This window comes from Lontra canadensis, unplaced genomic scaffold (genome assembly GCF_010015895.1).
Source record: "Lontra canadensis isolate GAN:19392208 unplaced genomic scaffold, GSC_riverotter_1.0 scaffold56, whole genome shotgun sequence".
In the NCBI taxonomy this organism is placed as follows: Eukaryota; Metazoa; Chordata; class Mammalia; order Carnivora; family Mustelidae; genus Lontra; species Lontra canadensis.
In genome coordinates, this window is record NW_022631050.1 from 9,157,066 (window position 1) to 9,173,182 (window position 16,117).

Here is a 16,117-nt window from a genome sequence, read left to right on the forward strand (position 1 = left end):
ATTCCCCCTCCTCCCCCCCACACACAGTGAAAGTAAGAGAGATTGAGCGCCCTCATCTTGTGGTGAATTTCAACAGTGTCCTCCTTCCCAGGAGATAAGTTTAGACAAGACTGGGAACCACAAATCCCAATCCACTGACAGCCAAAAACACAGAGATTACAAATTTATTTGTGTATCTCTATCACACCACATCCCTACCTGTCCCCGTCCCTAGAAGGCTCCATGATACATCCTTTAAACCCGTGTCCCCCTCTAATTTTTGTGAATTCACATACATTGAAGTGAGACTTTCAAGCTCTAGACTAGTGCTGTCCTGAAGAAATTTCTGTGATGATGTTCTAGGTCTACATAGCCCAATATGGCAGCCTTTCACCACACATGGCTACGGAGCACTTGATATGTGGCTGGTGCAACTGAGGAAATGAATTTGTAATTTTATTTCATTTTAATTAATTGAAATGTAAATAGTCTCATAAAACTAGTGACTACCAAAGTGGACAGTGCAGCTCTTGCACCAAAGTCGAAATCTGCAACTTTCAGAATGGTGGGAGCAGACTCTCCAAAAGAGGGACTAAATCAAGATGCACTGAGTATAGATGTATGGGAGGGATCGCTGCTACTCCAAGGGGAACAGTGGCAGGTCAGAGGCTGAACATGAACCTGAGATGAGGCCAGGGCACAACAGGACCTACTAGGGTCCCAATGGGGTGTGGGAGATGGAAATGGAGCGAAAGGTGGGGTAGAGATGGGGGCGGAGGACGTGGAGGGAGAAGAGACCTCCCCGTGGGTTTACTACTACCACGAAGCCTAAATCCTCCTTAGACCCCGCCTCTGTAAATTTTAATGGAAGGAACATTATATATCCCCGAGAGCAAACCTCCCACTTTGCAGAGGAATAAACTGAGGCCAAGAGAGAGCTGTCCAGAGCATATATTGACTCTGCAGAAGAATCACAACCAGAACGGTTTCCCCCACTCCCAGCCCACATGCGCGGCTCCACTAAAGGAAGGAAGAGCCGCGGAAGGAGAACTGCAGGTAGACAATGAGCAGGCAAAGGGAGGCACCGATGAGGCACCAGCGAAGGGAGAAGAAGTTAAAGCCCGAACCCTCCTGGGTGCTTGGCTTGGAGGCCCCTGAGAAGGTGTAGGTGGTCGCCTCCTCCTCCAGCAGCTTCTCACTGGGCTTCCAGTGCACGATGCCCTCCTGGCAGGCCTCACAGAACTCGCTGCGGTGCGGACCCCCGTCGGGGCGGCTGGCCACGTGGATGCGGTACTGGCCTCCATCTTCATCGTAGCACTGCTCGCGCAGGCTGGTGATGAGGTTGTCCACCAGGCCCTCGATGTTCTCCTCCAGCATGCTCGACTCGTCCAGCCGCGCAGTTCCGCACTGGTGGCACAGCTGCTTGAAGACGCGCATGCGCACCGAGCCAGCCCGCTGGGCGCGGTCCAGGTACATGTGGAAGAGGATGACCACGTGGGCCGACTGCCAGGTGTGCCAGCACCAGGAGCAGTGGAACCTGCGGGGAGGGGAGGGTAGGATGGAGAGCGTCCGCCTCACTCCCAGCAACAGCCTGCCCTGGAGGAGCCCAGAAAGAATGAGCCCTGTGTGCCTGTGCCTAGAGGTAAAGGCTGTTTGCTGGCTGTCCCTTGGGTTCCTTAGCGCTCCATACGCTCTGCCTCCTCCCAGTGAGCTCCCCTGGGACTCGAGCAGTGTCCTCAGGAGCCTGGCACTAGAGCCATCTGGCTTCTAGCAGTCTCTCCAGCCTGTCCCCTGCACACCTTCCTGTGGCCTCAGCTCCCCTTAAGCCTAATGAACTCAAGACATGCACCTGTACCTGCATAGGGCTCACCCCCCAAATCTGAGCCTTATTTTTCATCTGTGAATTGCAGAATTATGGTATCCAATAAGGCTCCTTTCACTCAGACCTCCCCTGCCTCTACCTGTCTCTCATGCATCCTGCCTGCTCTGGGGAGGAAAGGAGATGCCTCCAACGACTTGAGCATGGACCACCAAGGATAATTCAGAGAGTAACCTCTAAGAATCCACCAGATGGACTGGTGGAAGGGTGATGGACCGGTGGATGGGTGATGAACCAACAGAGGGAGGACTACAAAGTTTGGTCCCTGTACCTTCACAAAGAACACCCTCTTACCCCTTGACAAGTCATCCCTAGACCCCACCCTAGCATTGCCATAGAGACTGGAAAAATGGATGCTAGTCTTCAGCCTCCTCCACACACATGCACAGGTGCACACTTACATACACACAGGCCACACTTGAGACAAAGTGGGCCCCCTTGAGTCCCAGCCTTAAGCATAGTGGGAGGAAGTGGTCTGGGACTCATAGCCAAGCCCCACTCCCTCAAGTGTCCCTTGTTCACCCTCAGTGATGGAACACTCATTACCTCCAGGACAGTCCCTTCCTTCCTGAGAGGAACCTCTTCCAGAACCTGTTAGAACTGCTTTACAGTCGAGCGTCTACTGGGTGTGCCCTCACTGATGACTCTCTCTGGGTCCCCTGTATAAGGGCCCAAAGGACTTCTGATGAGGAACTCAATTCAGTGCAACAGACACCACTTAGCACCTATGTTATGCCAACCACCACACAGTCCAGGCTGTGGAGTAGAGATGAAGCCAAACCTGACACTGAGGCCTGGATCCCACGGACAACATAAGCACAGAACACTTTCATTATAGCCCAAGGCCAGGCTGGCCAGTGAAACAGCCTGATTGGTCCCCACTCATGCTGGGCCAGAGCTGTGGGGCACCAGGATTAAGCATACAAGGAGACTTACAAGGAGAGTGAGTCTGTGCATAGAGTAACATAAGAACCGCAGTTCTGAAGGCCTGCCTGAGGCCAGCTAGGAACCACAGGTCACCAGCCAGGAACAGGACCAGCAGAGACTTGAGGCAAGGAGCAGCCACAAGCCCGTGGAGCTCAGCCCCTAATCCCCCACGCCTCTGGGCTCCTGGGCCCAAGTTCCCAGCCCTTTGCAACAGCCAGCTCAGGAGCTTCATGTGTTCTGTCTCCTTCTTTTACAACTTTTTAATCAAACCAATGCAGAGTTGTTTCTTCTCCCTCAAGCTAGATCTCAGATCTTCAATTTCTAAACAGCAGATCTAGTGCAAGGGGACCTGAAAGATCATCTAGTCAACCTCATTTTATTGTGATGAAACAGAAGCAGAGAGAAAGAAAACTATCCATGTACACACAGCCAGCCAGAGACAAAGCCAGGACCCAGTGTATAACAGGTGCACAATAATGTTTCCGGAATTGATGTGAATTGAAATAAACCAACCAACCTCTGCCTCTCTGTCTTTTGTCCCAAAGACAAGTTCATTCTAACATTGATAGGTCTTAGAACAAGAGTACAAACAGAAGCTCCCCACCCACAGCCTACCCCCTAGTGCCACCCCCATCAGCATGCCTCACCATAAAAACATGCATGAATAACCCACTCTTTGTGTCCAAGTTCTGCCATATCCACATCCCCAAAATATAGCCACCTGTTGGCCTCCCTGAGGGCCTAGGGTACCATCTTTCCCTGAATCAGTGGACTTGGGGAAGAGGACTACATAGGCCCTGAAAGTGAGTTTGAAGCAGCTTGGGCAGGGAATTCTGTGGTTCTGATCCCAAATCACAGTCTAGAAGAAGGAGAGGCATGTGGGCTTCAGATGGATATGTCCCCTTAGCCTCAAGGACTCCTTGCACTATGGAAAGCATGAGATTCATATGAGGTATAGGACCCTGGACTTTAAGGACCTAAGGGAAATTGTGTCCCAAGCTAAGTCTTTTTGTTGCAGACCCATAGACAATAGAGCTGGAATGGTTTTAACTGATCACCTAAGGCCAACTTTCTGGTTTTGTGAATGTGAAAATTGGGGGAAAGGGAAAGGGACTTTTTGCCAGTTCATAGAATTAGTTAGCCATAAAGCCAGTTTCTAGAACATAGCAGGTGGACAATAAATGTTTTTGTACTCAGGTCAAATTAGACTAGGTTGACTAAACAGACCTAGGAGCAGAGCAAAGGCTACAACCCTAAGCTAAAGGTTTTCTCAGTGGACCTCATGGCCTCTTCCCCTCAGTCCCCATTATTCTTTAAGAGATTATGAAAACGTGAAAACATCTAAAATGTCAGAGATTGTAAGGACATTTTAGCTCTTTGTTTAGTAGAAAACCAAGACCCAGAGACAGAAAACAACTTGCCAAGGTCACCCAAGGAGTCAGTGGTACAGCTGGGATTAGAACCTAGGCCTCTTTGACCCCCTTGGAAGTTCCTTCTCTATCCTCTAACCAGAGCTGATCTTAGGACCAGGCTCCATGGATGTCTCTGCCTCCCCTTGGAAGATGCCCCCAAGGCTGCCTGCAGGCCCCTCCCACCTGGGCTGCTCACCTGCCCGAGGCATGCTGTTCCAGGTACTGCTTCCAGCCCGGGGCCAGCTCATTGGGCTTGAGGTTGGGATCTATGATGAGTTCCCAGCTATCAGCTGGCTTGGCCACCTCCATCTTCTCATAGAAGACTTTCTTCCACTCACAAGTGGTCAGGCTGGTAGACATGGTCCTGGTGGTAGGGAGAGAAACTTGAATTCAGCCTGAGTGAGCACACAGAAAGAGCCCAGATCGATGCAGAGCAGTTCAAGTGTCTGTGGTCTGAAAATCCTCATCAACAGGACTAGGAGGAAACAGGACCCAGCACTATCCTTTGTCACCCTGGCACCTGTTTCCATGGTAGCTGGGCTGGGAGCCAAGAGCCAGGCCTGGGGAGGAGGGAAGTCCCAGGAGAGAGCTCCAGGGACTGGAGCTGGGCTGGGAAGCCAGGGTTGGGTGGAAGGGGCAGGCTGGGAGGCTCAGACCCAGATCACAGCCACCCAGGCATTCAGAGGTCTCCCCCTCTTGCTTCCCCTACTGCTTCACCCCACTGTCCTTCCAAGTATCTTGTGCATTGTGTGCTATAGTGACTATGACACCCTAAGGAGCCAAAGAGAAGCAAGGGCTGAGGAAATGCAGAGCCTGCAGCTCACACATCTCCCGATGTGTGGGGACCATCATTCGCTATTTACAATTCATCAATTGCTTGACCTGTGTGCTGGCCAAAGCGGGAATTAACTCCCCCTCCTTTCAGATCCAGAAACTGAGGTTTACATGGCTCTAAGAGCCTCATCCAAGACTCAGATCCAGGCCTTCCAAAACCAAACTCATTTGTTCATTTATCAGAGTACTACTGAGCTCTTAACACGTAGGGATTGAGATAGGAGTAAGATGCCCTTCGCTCAGAAAGATCTCAAGCAAGTTGTGAGATAGAATGCAATCTGACATGCTGTAAAAAGCACAATGATAACATTTCAGATTCCTGGAATCTTAGAATTGTTAGAGCTTGCATTTGGTTTCTGGTCCCAGGCCATACAGAAGAAGTTGCTGGAAGAACAAGTTTGTTCTGTGCTGCAGGCTTCTGCTATCTCAGCAGCTGCTGAGAGAGGCCAGGCAACGGAGCACTCACAGTTCCCTAATGCTTGATTTAAATACTTTAGAGACTAGGAGGGAACCTGACTCCAGATTTGCATAATCCACTTGAAGGCACAGACAGCAGAGGGAGGCAGCCAGGGCAGGAAAATAACCAGGTTGTTTGGCACTTTGTCCAGGCTCTGAGCAAATCTGGTTGGCCTCAGAACCCAGTAGTTTCCCTCAGCGGACTTCCATCTTCCCACCTGCACAGGAAAGCCTGGCTAGAGAGTATCTACCGTCTCTTCCAGCCATAATCCGCCCTGATTCTTTAACCTGGAAACCAGATCCCTGGAAAGATGGAGGCACACAGAGGAACAACATGCAGCATGGAAGAGGTTGGTTGGAGCTGGAAGAGACTTTTCAGTGTTGAGTTCCAGTCTTGGCATTTGTCTCCAAGTGGTTTTTGCATGGGGTGAGGTCAAGGACAACACCACTGCATCATCTCTTAGAATGGGGAAATGTTCTCCACTAGCTTTATGGTGAGAATATCAGAAAGGACAAAACTATGTCTTAGAGCCCTTGACCAAGAGGTCTAGAAGAGATGTTTTCTAAAAATATGGTTTCTTCATTGACTTCTTTATCTCTTGCCGTTGAATGCAGACACCTGAGGTTCAGAAATGGGAAATTAACTTGGCTTCTCATACTGGGCTCAGGACTGGGCTGCTCATACCTCCCTGGGGTCAGCTACCAGCCCAGGTGAGATGGGGGACATGTGGGTTCCCCGGAATTGAATGACTTGAGGAGTTTATGGCCAAGTCTGGAGCCACATCCAGAATGAATCTGAAAACAAATGACAAAGAAGGAAAACCAAAAAGATAGAGGGTGAAAATTGTCAGGGTTTATCTGTTTGTTTTTACCCAAATGATGCAATCCCCTTAGGTGTGTAATTTACATCAGGTGTAATTTAGAGTGGGAACCCTCTAAGCAGAGACCAATATAATTCATCTTTCTGTGCAACAGCCCTGTTTCCTTTCAAGAAAAAAATGTGCTTATGATCCAACCCAATGAACAGACTACCTCAGTTTTCTGTGATGGCACTGAGTTGCACCAGAAGCCACAAATTAGGAGCTCACTAATGTGAAAATGTGTGCAGCTGTGGCCATCTCACATACTGGCCATTTCATTATACATCGCTGCTGTCTTTTTAATCTAGATAGTATTTTTTAATAAAGGAAATTTTATTCATTTATAAAATAAATTACTATGCACCTGTATTGTGCAAACAAAATCGGCAAAAAGGAGAAGGATAAAATATCTAGTCTCCTCTCCAATTTGGAATATGGGTTGATAAATAGTAATAAATACTTTTGTAAAATGTTCATTACTCAAATGTTACTTACTCAAATAATACAAGGGATGGCATTGTAGAGTCTGGAATTTGAAGGTAATAAAGAGTTGGGGGTGTGGGTAAGTATCACTTGAAGGCTTTTGAAAACTGTATGTAACCCTTATCCCCACAGGTTTCAGTGCATGGTCTTGAGGGGGGATATATCATACCCTCTACCCACTCCAGGCCCAGGGAAGAACCCCTGTCATTGGCCACCGTTGTTACTGATGGGAATGTGTTGTTCTAGAGGTATTTGAGGGCCCAAGAAGAAAAAAAAGAAAGTGAAATAAAAGTGAGTTAGTGCAATTATGTAGGATAATTGAACATAATAAAGAAAAAAAAAAAGTGAGTTAGTGGTTCAGATAAAAAACAAATCCAGAGGAAATGCAAACTATATCCAGTCTTCCCCCAGCTCTCCACAATTCAAAGATCCATGGAAGGTGCTCCAGGACAAATGCAGGGTTCCCAGGGAATCTTTTTCAAGGGTGGTTAAGAAGGCCTCTCCATCCCCAGGATGCGGCACTTGGAGGCAGCCCGGCCTAGGCTCTACTCTTCGAGCGGAGGTGAACTCTGAATCCTGGGAGCGGTCACACGGTTGGAACAGCTCTCAGGACATACAGTGAAACTGCTTCTGGGAAGTATTTCAAGTCACGCTTTTATCAGTTGGCTCCAATCAGAATAACTGCAGGCAGCCTAGATCCTTTTCCTGCTGGTATTCAAGGGTCCAAATTCTATGGGCCATGCTGTAGATACCCCGAAGTCTGTATTAAAGGCGACCATATCTACTGTCACTTTTTTCAGAACCTTATTATCCTAGGCAAAAATTTCATGAAGAATTGTTACACTATGTAAGGGAAAAAAGAATGCTCCCTGCTAGGGAAAAAAAAAAAAAAAAAAGAGGATGGGGGTCGACTAAATGAGTTAGTGGTTAGGAAGAATACAGAATTCTCTGCTGAGAAGAGACAGTCAATGTCGGAGGGTCTGGAGAGACTTTCAGTAGATAAAGCCTATGCTGAATTCTGTCCAAGAGGTTGAAGGCCTCCAGCAAAGTTCCTTAGCTATTCTCAGTGAACCTGCTGGTTTCTGGTGAGCTGAGGCTCAACACAAACACACACACACACACACACACACACACACACACGTAAGTAACTAGAGCTCCTCTCTGGGACAATTCCAGGCATCATGACAGAGTGATGAGGAAGCCTGGGGAAGCTTATATCAGCTGTTAAAACTTGCCTTCTAAAATGACATTCGTCACTTTTCCTCACATTCCATTGGCCAAAGCAAGTGACACAGCCAAGCCTGCAATGGCACAGGGAAATATATCTTGCCAAAGGTGAGGTGGTAGGGGTTGCTTTATGGGGTGGCCCTGAATATTATGAACAACAATAATATCCATCACAGGACCCTCCTGAATAATGGGCACCCTCCTAAAACAAGGTAGCTGAACTGGTTCTATGGTGCAGGGTAGTTATGGATATGACATATATTTTTTAAAAACCAAGAAAGCGATTGTCACCATGTCAAGATAGTAATTGTCTCTGTGCAGACGGGGAAAGGTGACTGTAATAGGGGATGATTATGTATTGGGGATGGGAGGGTTTCTAGGGGGCTGGCAAAGATTTCTCTCACCTGGTGTGTGCTATGCAAGTTTTTGGTGCATTATTATCCTTCAAATTGTATGTGTATGTTTTATTACTCCCCTATATACATGACCCATGAGACAATATAAAGAAAATGGATACTACCTCTGCCTTTCCCCTTTCCTCAGATTGTCCCAAAGTATCAGCGTCTAGCAGTGGCCCTTCTGAACATTTTCATGAAGATGGTCGTAGATCATAAAATTGAAAGAGGCCTAGAGAAACCATCATGTCCTTACCCTGAGAGAGGTTTTGGGTAGATGAGCAAAGGAAGGTCAAAGAAAGAAATTATGAGACACAGTATCTTGTAATAGTAAGCTCTTGGTAAATGTCCCAGGATCTCGAATGCACTTCTCTTCTCCCCTGCCGCAATATCAGTACATTCCCTCCACAAGACTGTCTTATTCATCTTGTATGTTTTCTCCAGTGAGTATCAAAACCTGAAACTCATAGTAGGTGCTAAGTAAAATCACGGTTTAAAAAAAAAAGATTTTATTTATTTATTTGACAGAGAGAGAGAGATCACAAGCAGGCAGAGAGGCAGGCGGGGAGGAGAGTGGGAAAAGCAGGCTCCCGCTGAGCAGAGAGCCCAGCGTGGAGCTCAATCTCAGGACCCAGAGATCATGACCTGAGCCAAAGGCAGAGGCTTAACCCACTGAGCCACCCAGGTGCCCCTAAAATCTTGTTTAATGAGTGAGTAGAGGCAAGACTTTACTGTGTGTATCCTTTACCTTGGGGGCTGACTGTGAATTCTAAAAACATAAGAACCATATAATAAGTCTCCACAGACCCAATAGCACGTTATAGGCACATTATAGAAGTACAGTAGGTGTTGTGATTTCATTCAGTCCATAGCGACAAAGATTTGTTTAATATTCACGATGTGCTAACATGAACGTTAGTGCAGAGAGGGAAACATTAACACATGATCTTTCCATGAAGCTTCCCCTCAAATTCTGGGGCTGATGGGAAATTCCAGCACTTCTAGCTTCTTGGAATTAGGTTTACAGTCATAAGTCTAGTCTAGGATATCATGTTTTCTGTCACTATAATCTCGACATGATGCCAGTTATCAAAAAGAGGGGAGAAACCCTAAATCTACCCAAACTTACCCTCAAGGAGGGTATCTAATTTTTAAATAGACGTCTTACTTCCCTCAGACATATCAGACATATTGGGCACCCTTTTAAGAAATATCAGAAACCATAATCTGTACGCTGGGGCTGCAGATCAGTCATGTGCTAGGGGTGACGTTATTCACAAACCATTTAAGGAGATGAGCTTGAAAAGATATATTTCATTAAGTTGTAAGTTCATACTGATATTTTCTAATGGGGTTTTAACATTGTTGCAAAAGTATTTTTATCCCAACTATAATTTCAGCCTTTTCTTCTCATAAAATGATGCTATAAGTTACTTAAATTAATATAAATAATTGTTTTGTCTGTCAACTAAGAGTTCATTAGCACTGGATACTACCATTAGCACTGACTATAAAAGCACTAAATAATTAATAATTAGGTTAGATCATTAATTTTTTTGTATGCCGCACTGATTATATACGCTCAAATCACTTTATTTCAAGTGAGGAGTAATGCGTTATTTACGCCTTGGTGATTTAATCACTTCTATGACACATTGTGTGCTCTGGTTTTATTTATTCATTCAACATTCAATAACTATTGAGTACTTGCTAGGTCTCCCTCCTTTCCTAGGTGCTGGGGATAACACGGTGCAAAAAAGACAGAAATCCCTTCATTCATGGTGCTACATTCTATGGAGAGAGATAAACAATAAAATAATACTGTAGTAGATGCTAATAGGACAGAATTTTTAAAAAAGTCAACAGGAGAGGGAGATCGAGAGTGTATGGATGGAGGGGATGAGAGAGGATTACAGTTTAGACAGTATGGGAAGAAAAGGTCTCAGATGAAAGCCATGTTTGGGAAAAGAACAAAAGAGATAAGAAAGGGTGTCCTACCAATGGGCAAAAAGGCACTCCAGGTGGGGCAGACAGCAAGTGCAAAGTCCCCGTGCTTATTTCCTGAAGCCACTGAACAAATATACCACAGATTTCATGGCTTAAAATAACAGAAATTTATTGTCTCACAGTTCAAGAGGCCAGAAGTCTAAAATCAGTATCACTAGGCCAGAACCAAGGTGCAGAGCCACATTCCTTCCGGAAGCCCTAGAGAAGACTCACTCCTTAGCTTGTGGCCTTATCACTCTGGTCTTCGAGGTCAGCATCCTGGAATCTCTCTCTGGTCTGTCTTCACATTGCTTTCTCTGTGTGTCATAAAATTTCCCTCTGCCTCCCTCTTATATATGTGATTGTATTTAACCATCCCCTACCAATCATCCAGAAAAATCTCCCTGTCTCAAGATTCTTAATGTAATCACATCTGTAAAGACCATTTTGCTATGTAAGGTAACATCCACAGGTTTCAAGGATAGGACGTGACTGTCTTCAGGGGCCATGTCTCAGCCTCTCACAGCGCCTCAGTGGGAGCGCCCCTGTGTGTCCAGGGGAACAGTGGGCAGGCCAGCGTGGCCCAGTGGCTTGCTCATAAGCCAGCGTAGGAGTTGGAGAGACCGACCACAGAACATCAGGCAAGAGCCGGCTGGCACACGGCCTGCTAGGTTTTCACAAGAGATGTCAAGAAGACTTGGAGCAGCAGAGTAACAGGACGGAACTTAGATTTGAGTAGAATCATCCATATGCCAATCTAGGAGTGGACTGCAGGGGACAAGCAAGGATGCTCTTTCAATATAAGAGAAGACAGATTGACAGCCATGGGGACAGAGCAGTGGGGTTGGACTCTGGTGAGAGGGCCAGATTCTGTACATATTGTAACAGGATGTACCGAAGATTGGATATGGAGTATGTGAGAGAGACGGAAGGGTCAAGGATGACCTGGGCACCTGAGGGGCTATCACAGAGGGAGGAAGAAGGAGGAACAGCTTTGTGGGGAGATCAGTGGCACAGTTTGGAAGATGCTAAAATCTGAGAAAACCAAGCTGTTATGTCAAGTTGATATTCACATGTAGTTTGTTTAATTTATTGTACTATAAAGGCTTCAGAATTTTAACTTGTAATTCTTACCTGGCAAATGCTTCCGGTTACCGATTTTTTCGTTGGTCACAGCATTCGGTTACTGAGGGGAAGGAAAGATGCTCAGAAAATGCAGTGTGTCCCCTGGTGATGTATGAGGGCCTTTCCCACTCCTTGTCTGTAATGGCAAACACACACTGACACATTCAAGGTTTATCTACGGGAGTCCTTGCTGCCTAAACCCCACCTGGTTATCATGGTCTAGAATGGACATAGACCTTCTAGCATTGTTATTGGGAATCTTGTAAGTGTAGCACCCAGAGCTCTTGGCTTTAAATGTGGGGCAAACTACCAACAACATTATAGGCCAAAGAAAAGGTAAGACAAAGACATGTGCTCTCGAAACACCCCTTTTGGAATGTATCCAACTCGACCTCACATTTATGAAATCTTTTCTCATCTTGCCTTCATATTAAAAATTTTACATTTATCTTTCCACTTTTACGGCACTACCAAGGGTTTCCTCTGAGTGCACAATGTATTTGGATAAACACGTGCACCACACATATCTAAAAGAGGCTTCCAGAAGGAATGCTGCATGCAAAAAGCTTGAAGAACCAGCCATTGCAGTTAAACAGAGGCGAGGAGTAAATGTATCCTAAGCAGCAGGAACGCTCAGCAAAGAATTCAAGAATAAAATAATCTAGAATCATTCTGGACACTCTGAATCATCTAGCACATGGACATCAGAGAGAGGAGTGATACAGGTTGAGGCCTGAGAGGTGTGTGGGGATGGGATTGTGAAGGACTTTTTAAAAACATTTTATTATTTTTATTTTTTCTAGATATAATCGCTCTCCATTACTGTAGAAGTTTAGGTGTACAGCACGACACTTTGACTTGTGTATAGTGTGAAATGATTACTTCTGTAAGTTGAGTCAGCATCCATCATCTCATACAGATACAATAAAACGAGAAAGCAAAAAAAGAAAAGGAAATTTCTTCTCCTTGTAATGGAAACTCTTAGGATTTACTCTCTTCACAACTTTCCTATGCATTATCCAGCAGGGTTAGCTGTAGCCACATGCTGTCCCTTCCATCCCTAGTGCTTATTTCTCTTCTGCCTGCAAGTTTGCACCTTTTGCCCATTTTTCTCCTAGTCTCCTTCCCCCTCCCCCTGCCTCTGGTAATCACACATCTGATCCCTTTTTCTATAAGTCTGTTTTTCTGTATCTGTTGGGAGCTTTTTTATTTTTTTAAGATCCACATGTAAGTGAGATTATATAATATTTGTTTTTGTCTGTCTGGCTTATTTCGCTTAGCATAATGCCCTCAACATCCCCCCATGTTGTTGTAAATGGCAGGATTTCCTTATTTTTTTTAATGGCTGCATAATATATTTACACACCATGACTTCCTTAGCCATTCATCTATTTGATGGACACTTAGATTTTAGGTATTGTAAATAATGTCTCTATAAATGCAGGAACGCAGGTATCTTTTCCAGTTAGTGTCTATGAAAGATCCTTAAACACCGTGTGAAGAGTTAGGATTTTGTCTTAGAGGAGATATGGAATGACAGAACTGTTTTAAGACTGAAGCATGTGATCAGATTTGTCTATTGGTAACCAGGTATTCCAAGCCCTCCCGTTCTCTCTCCCTTTTCCCCATAAATTGGCTGGTGTTTCCAGTACTGTTGTCGTGACACTCTGGCTCTAGGTTCTGATCTACTTAGCTTCTTGCAAACCCAGACCCCTCTGCAGGAGGGTGGCAAGAAGCTTCACTCCATCGGACCATAGAGTATTCTGTTGTGCCCAGCCAACTGAGACCTACTGGATTAAGTGCTGAGCAAATGAAGAAATAAACAATCTATATTGCTTATACCGGAAAGCATTGAATACTCCAAATCTGAGTATTACATGTCTTTAATGACCTCATTTTGTCAATGAAACTTCTACGGACCATTTTCCCAGATGAAGTTCCTATGAACAAGGAATGGGTAACTGTTATTTCTAAGGTGGCATTTGTCAAAGGAACACAGACCCTCTCAGGAGATAGCCATCAAATTGCCTTAAGCCTTCCACTTAGTTTTAAAAAGATGATACAGAGGCACAGGAAATCTTTTTTTTTTCCAAAGATTTTTTTTTTAATTTATTTATTTGACAGGAAGATAGAGAGAGCACAGGTACACAGAGCGGCAGGCAGAGGGAGAGGGAGAAGCAGACTCCCTGCTGAGCATGGAACCTGACAGGACTCAATCCTAGGACTCTGGGATCATGACCTGAGCTGAAGGCAGACACTTAATGACTGAGCCATGCAGGTGGCCCAGCACACAAAAATCTTAATGTAGATTCATGCTGGTAGGCAGGGGAAAGAGGGAGTTTAAAAAGAACTTAACAAATAATATACTCAAGAGTACATTCTATGATACAGTAGAAACTGCTGTTGCCAGATGTATAACAGTTACTTAATCTGTCTCACTCCTTTCAAAGGCAATTAAGCAAAATCCAAGAGGGTTAAGAAACTCTAAGATTCAGTCCAGAATGGTTTCGGTGTCCAACGGGACCTACTGATGGAAACTGGTCGGAGTACGACACCAAGCTCACAGGTAGCTGCTGTTTCCACATGGGAGCCCAGGTCATTCTTCCAAGAGACTGTATGATGCAAGAAGTAGCAGAAACTGCAACGCACTTCTGGAGGCCCCAGGAACTGGGCGAGGAAACGGCAGATTATTTCCTCATCTTAAAAATTCATTGGGAAGAAAATCCTAATAAAATTTTATTATAATAAAAATGAATAGTGATAGAACACTGACTTTACTTCGTGTGTATTTCTAAATACTTTACGAATATTCATGCATTTTGGCACACAAGAACCCTATGAGGTCCGTACTATAATTACTATCCCCATTTTACAGGTGAGGAAACAAAGCACAGAAAGGCCAAGCCGTTTACTGGTGGTTGCATTGTTACTAAGTGACAGTTCTAGGATTTGAACCCAAACAACATACCTCACTGACTGGATGCATTTATCCACTGAGCTTTTCCCTAGATCCAGTTTTAAAAGTAACAAACTCATTGTAAAATTTCAAGCAATACAAAAATATAGTAACAAAGAAGCAAATATTCCACATGCTCTTTACCCCACCTCTCCCCGCCCTTCATTTTTTGTGTCAAGTTATTATGGATAAAAAATTTAGAATTTATTTGATTGTGGAATACATTTGATTAAGAATGGATCCTAATGTTTCAGTGTCTATAATTTGTAAGACTTACAGCATCTGTGTCTTTCCAGGGTGGTACATGCTGATTTATGAGACAAAGAGCCTTTCTGTGAGCCTGTGTTAGTACTGGGCACCCAGCTGAGGCCAGCAGCACACCTCTCCAGCTGCCTCCCATCGGAGTTCATCTATGTGACTGCAAGGCAGCAATCCTTCTGGGGCACCTGAGTGGCTCAGTCGTTAAGCATCTGCCTTTAGCTCAGGTTATGATCCCAGAGTCCTGGGATTGAGTCCTGGGTCCTGGGATCCAGCCCCAGTCCTGGGATGGAGCCCCAAATCGGGGCTTCCTGCTCAGCGAGAAGCCTGCTTCTCCCTCTCACACTCCCCCTGCTTGTGTTCCTTCTCTCGCTCTCTCTATGTCAAATAAATAAACTTAAAAAAAAAAAAAAAAGCAAAAAGTGATCCTCCTTCAAAAGAAGGAGGAAAGGGGTGCCTGGGTTTCTCAGTGGGTTAAGCCTCTGCCTTCAGCTCAGGTCATGATCTCAGGGTCCTGGGATCGAGCCCCACATCGGGCTCTCTGCTCAGCGGGGAGCCTGCTTCCCCCTCTCTCTTTGCCTGCCTCCCTACCTACTTGTGATCTCTCTCTCTCTGTCAAATAAATAAATAAAATCTTAAAATAAAAAAAAAAGAAGGAGGAAACTGTTAAAAGTTGAAAAAGCAGTGAATTTATGATGTGAGGTCATGTTTTGGTAACCCATGACGCTCTCTAAATGTGACTCCAGTAAAAACCAGAAAGCCTTTGAGAATATTTCTGAGTTTCTGACTCAGGATCCAGGAAAATCGAGGCAGTACCCACCATGGGAACTATTTTTAAAAGGCGTCCATTACTAAACAGTCACTGACTCCACAAATGCAGAGTGTCAGGTGATGCTCTGAGGCTACTGGGATGACCAGAAAACATTGCCTGCCTCTTGGACTCGGTCCAGGCCTCTCCATATATCTCCTTTGTTTACAGTCTTGAAGCAATCACACCTTCACCTCGTGGCCTCCTGTCCATGAACACTTGCTCCCTTGCTGGGAAAACTCCTGTCTTCTTCTTCTCTGACCCACAAGTTGTTTAGAGGTAGAAGTTTTAAAATTCACAGACAAATGAAATTTTTCAAGCCCCCATTTTATCATTGATTTTCCGTTAATTGCATTGTCTTGAGAGGATGTGGTCTGTATGGTCGCAATCATTTGACACCTTCTGAGGCTTCTGTTGAATTACACTTTTCTGTGTTTAGTTTTTAAAAATTTATATTGAATCTATTTAGAAAGGTAGCATACTATTATAAATAAAGGCTAATAGAACAAGATACGGAATTTAATCTCAGCTC

General features: G+C 45.1%; 1 protein-coding gene across 1 annotated transcript; it reads right to left on the reverse strand.

Moving 5' to 3' along the window:
- Positions 1-999: 999 nt before the first annotated feature.
- Positions 1,000-4,572, reverse strand: RTP2 (receptor transporter protein 2). The gene is made up of 2 exons (XM_032875375.1): positions 4,394-4,572; positions 1,000-1,516 (listed from the first exon to the last, which is right to left on the reverse strand). Exons 1-2 carry the CDS (start codon positions 4,555-4,557, stop codon positions 1,000-1,002), a joined length of 681 nt encoding a protein of 226 aa, XP_032731266.1. The 5' UTR covers positions 4,558-4,572.
- Positions 4,573-16,117: the final 11,545 nt, after the last annotated feature.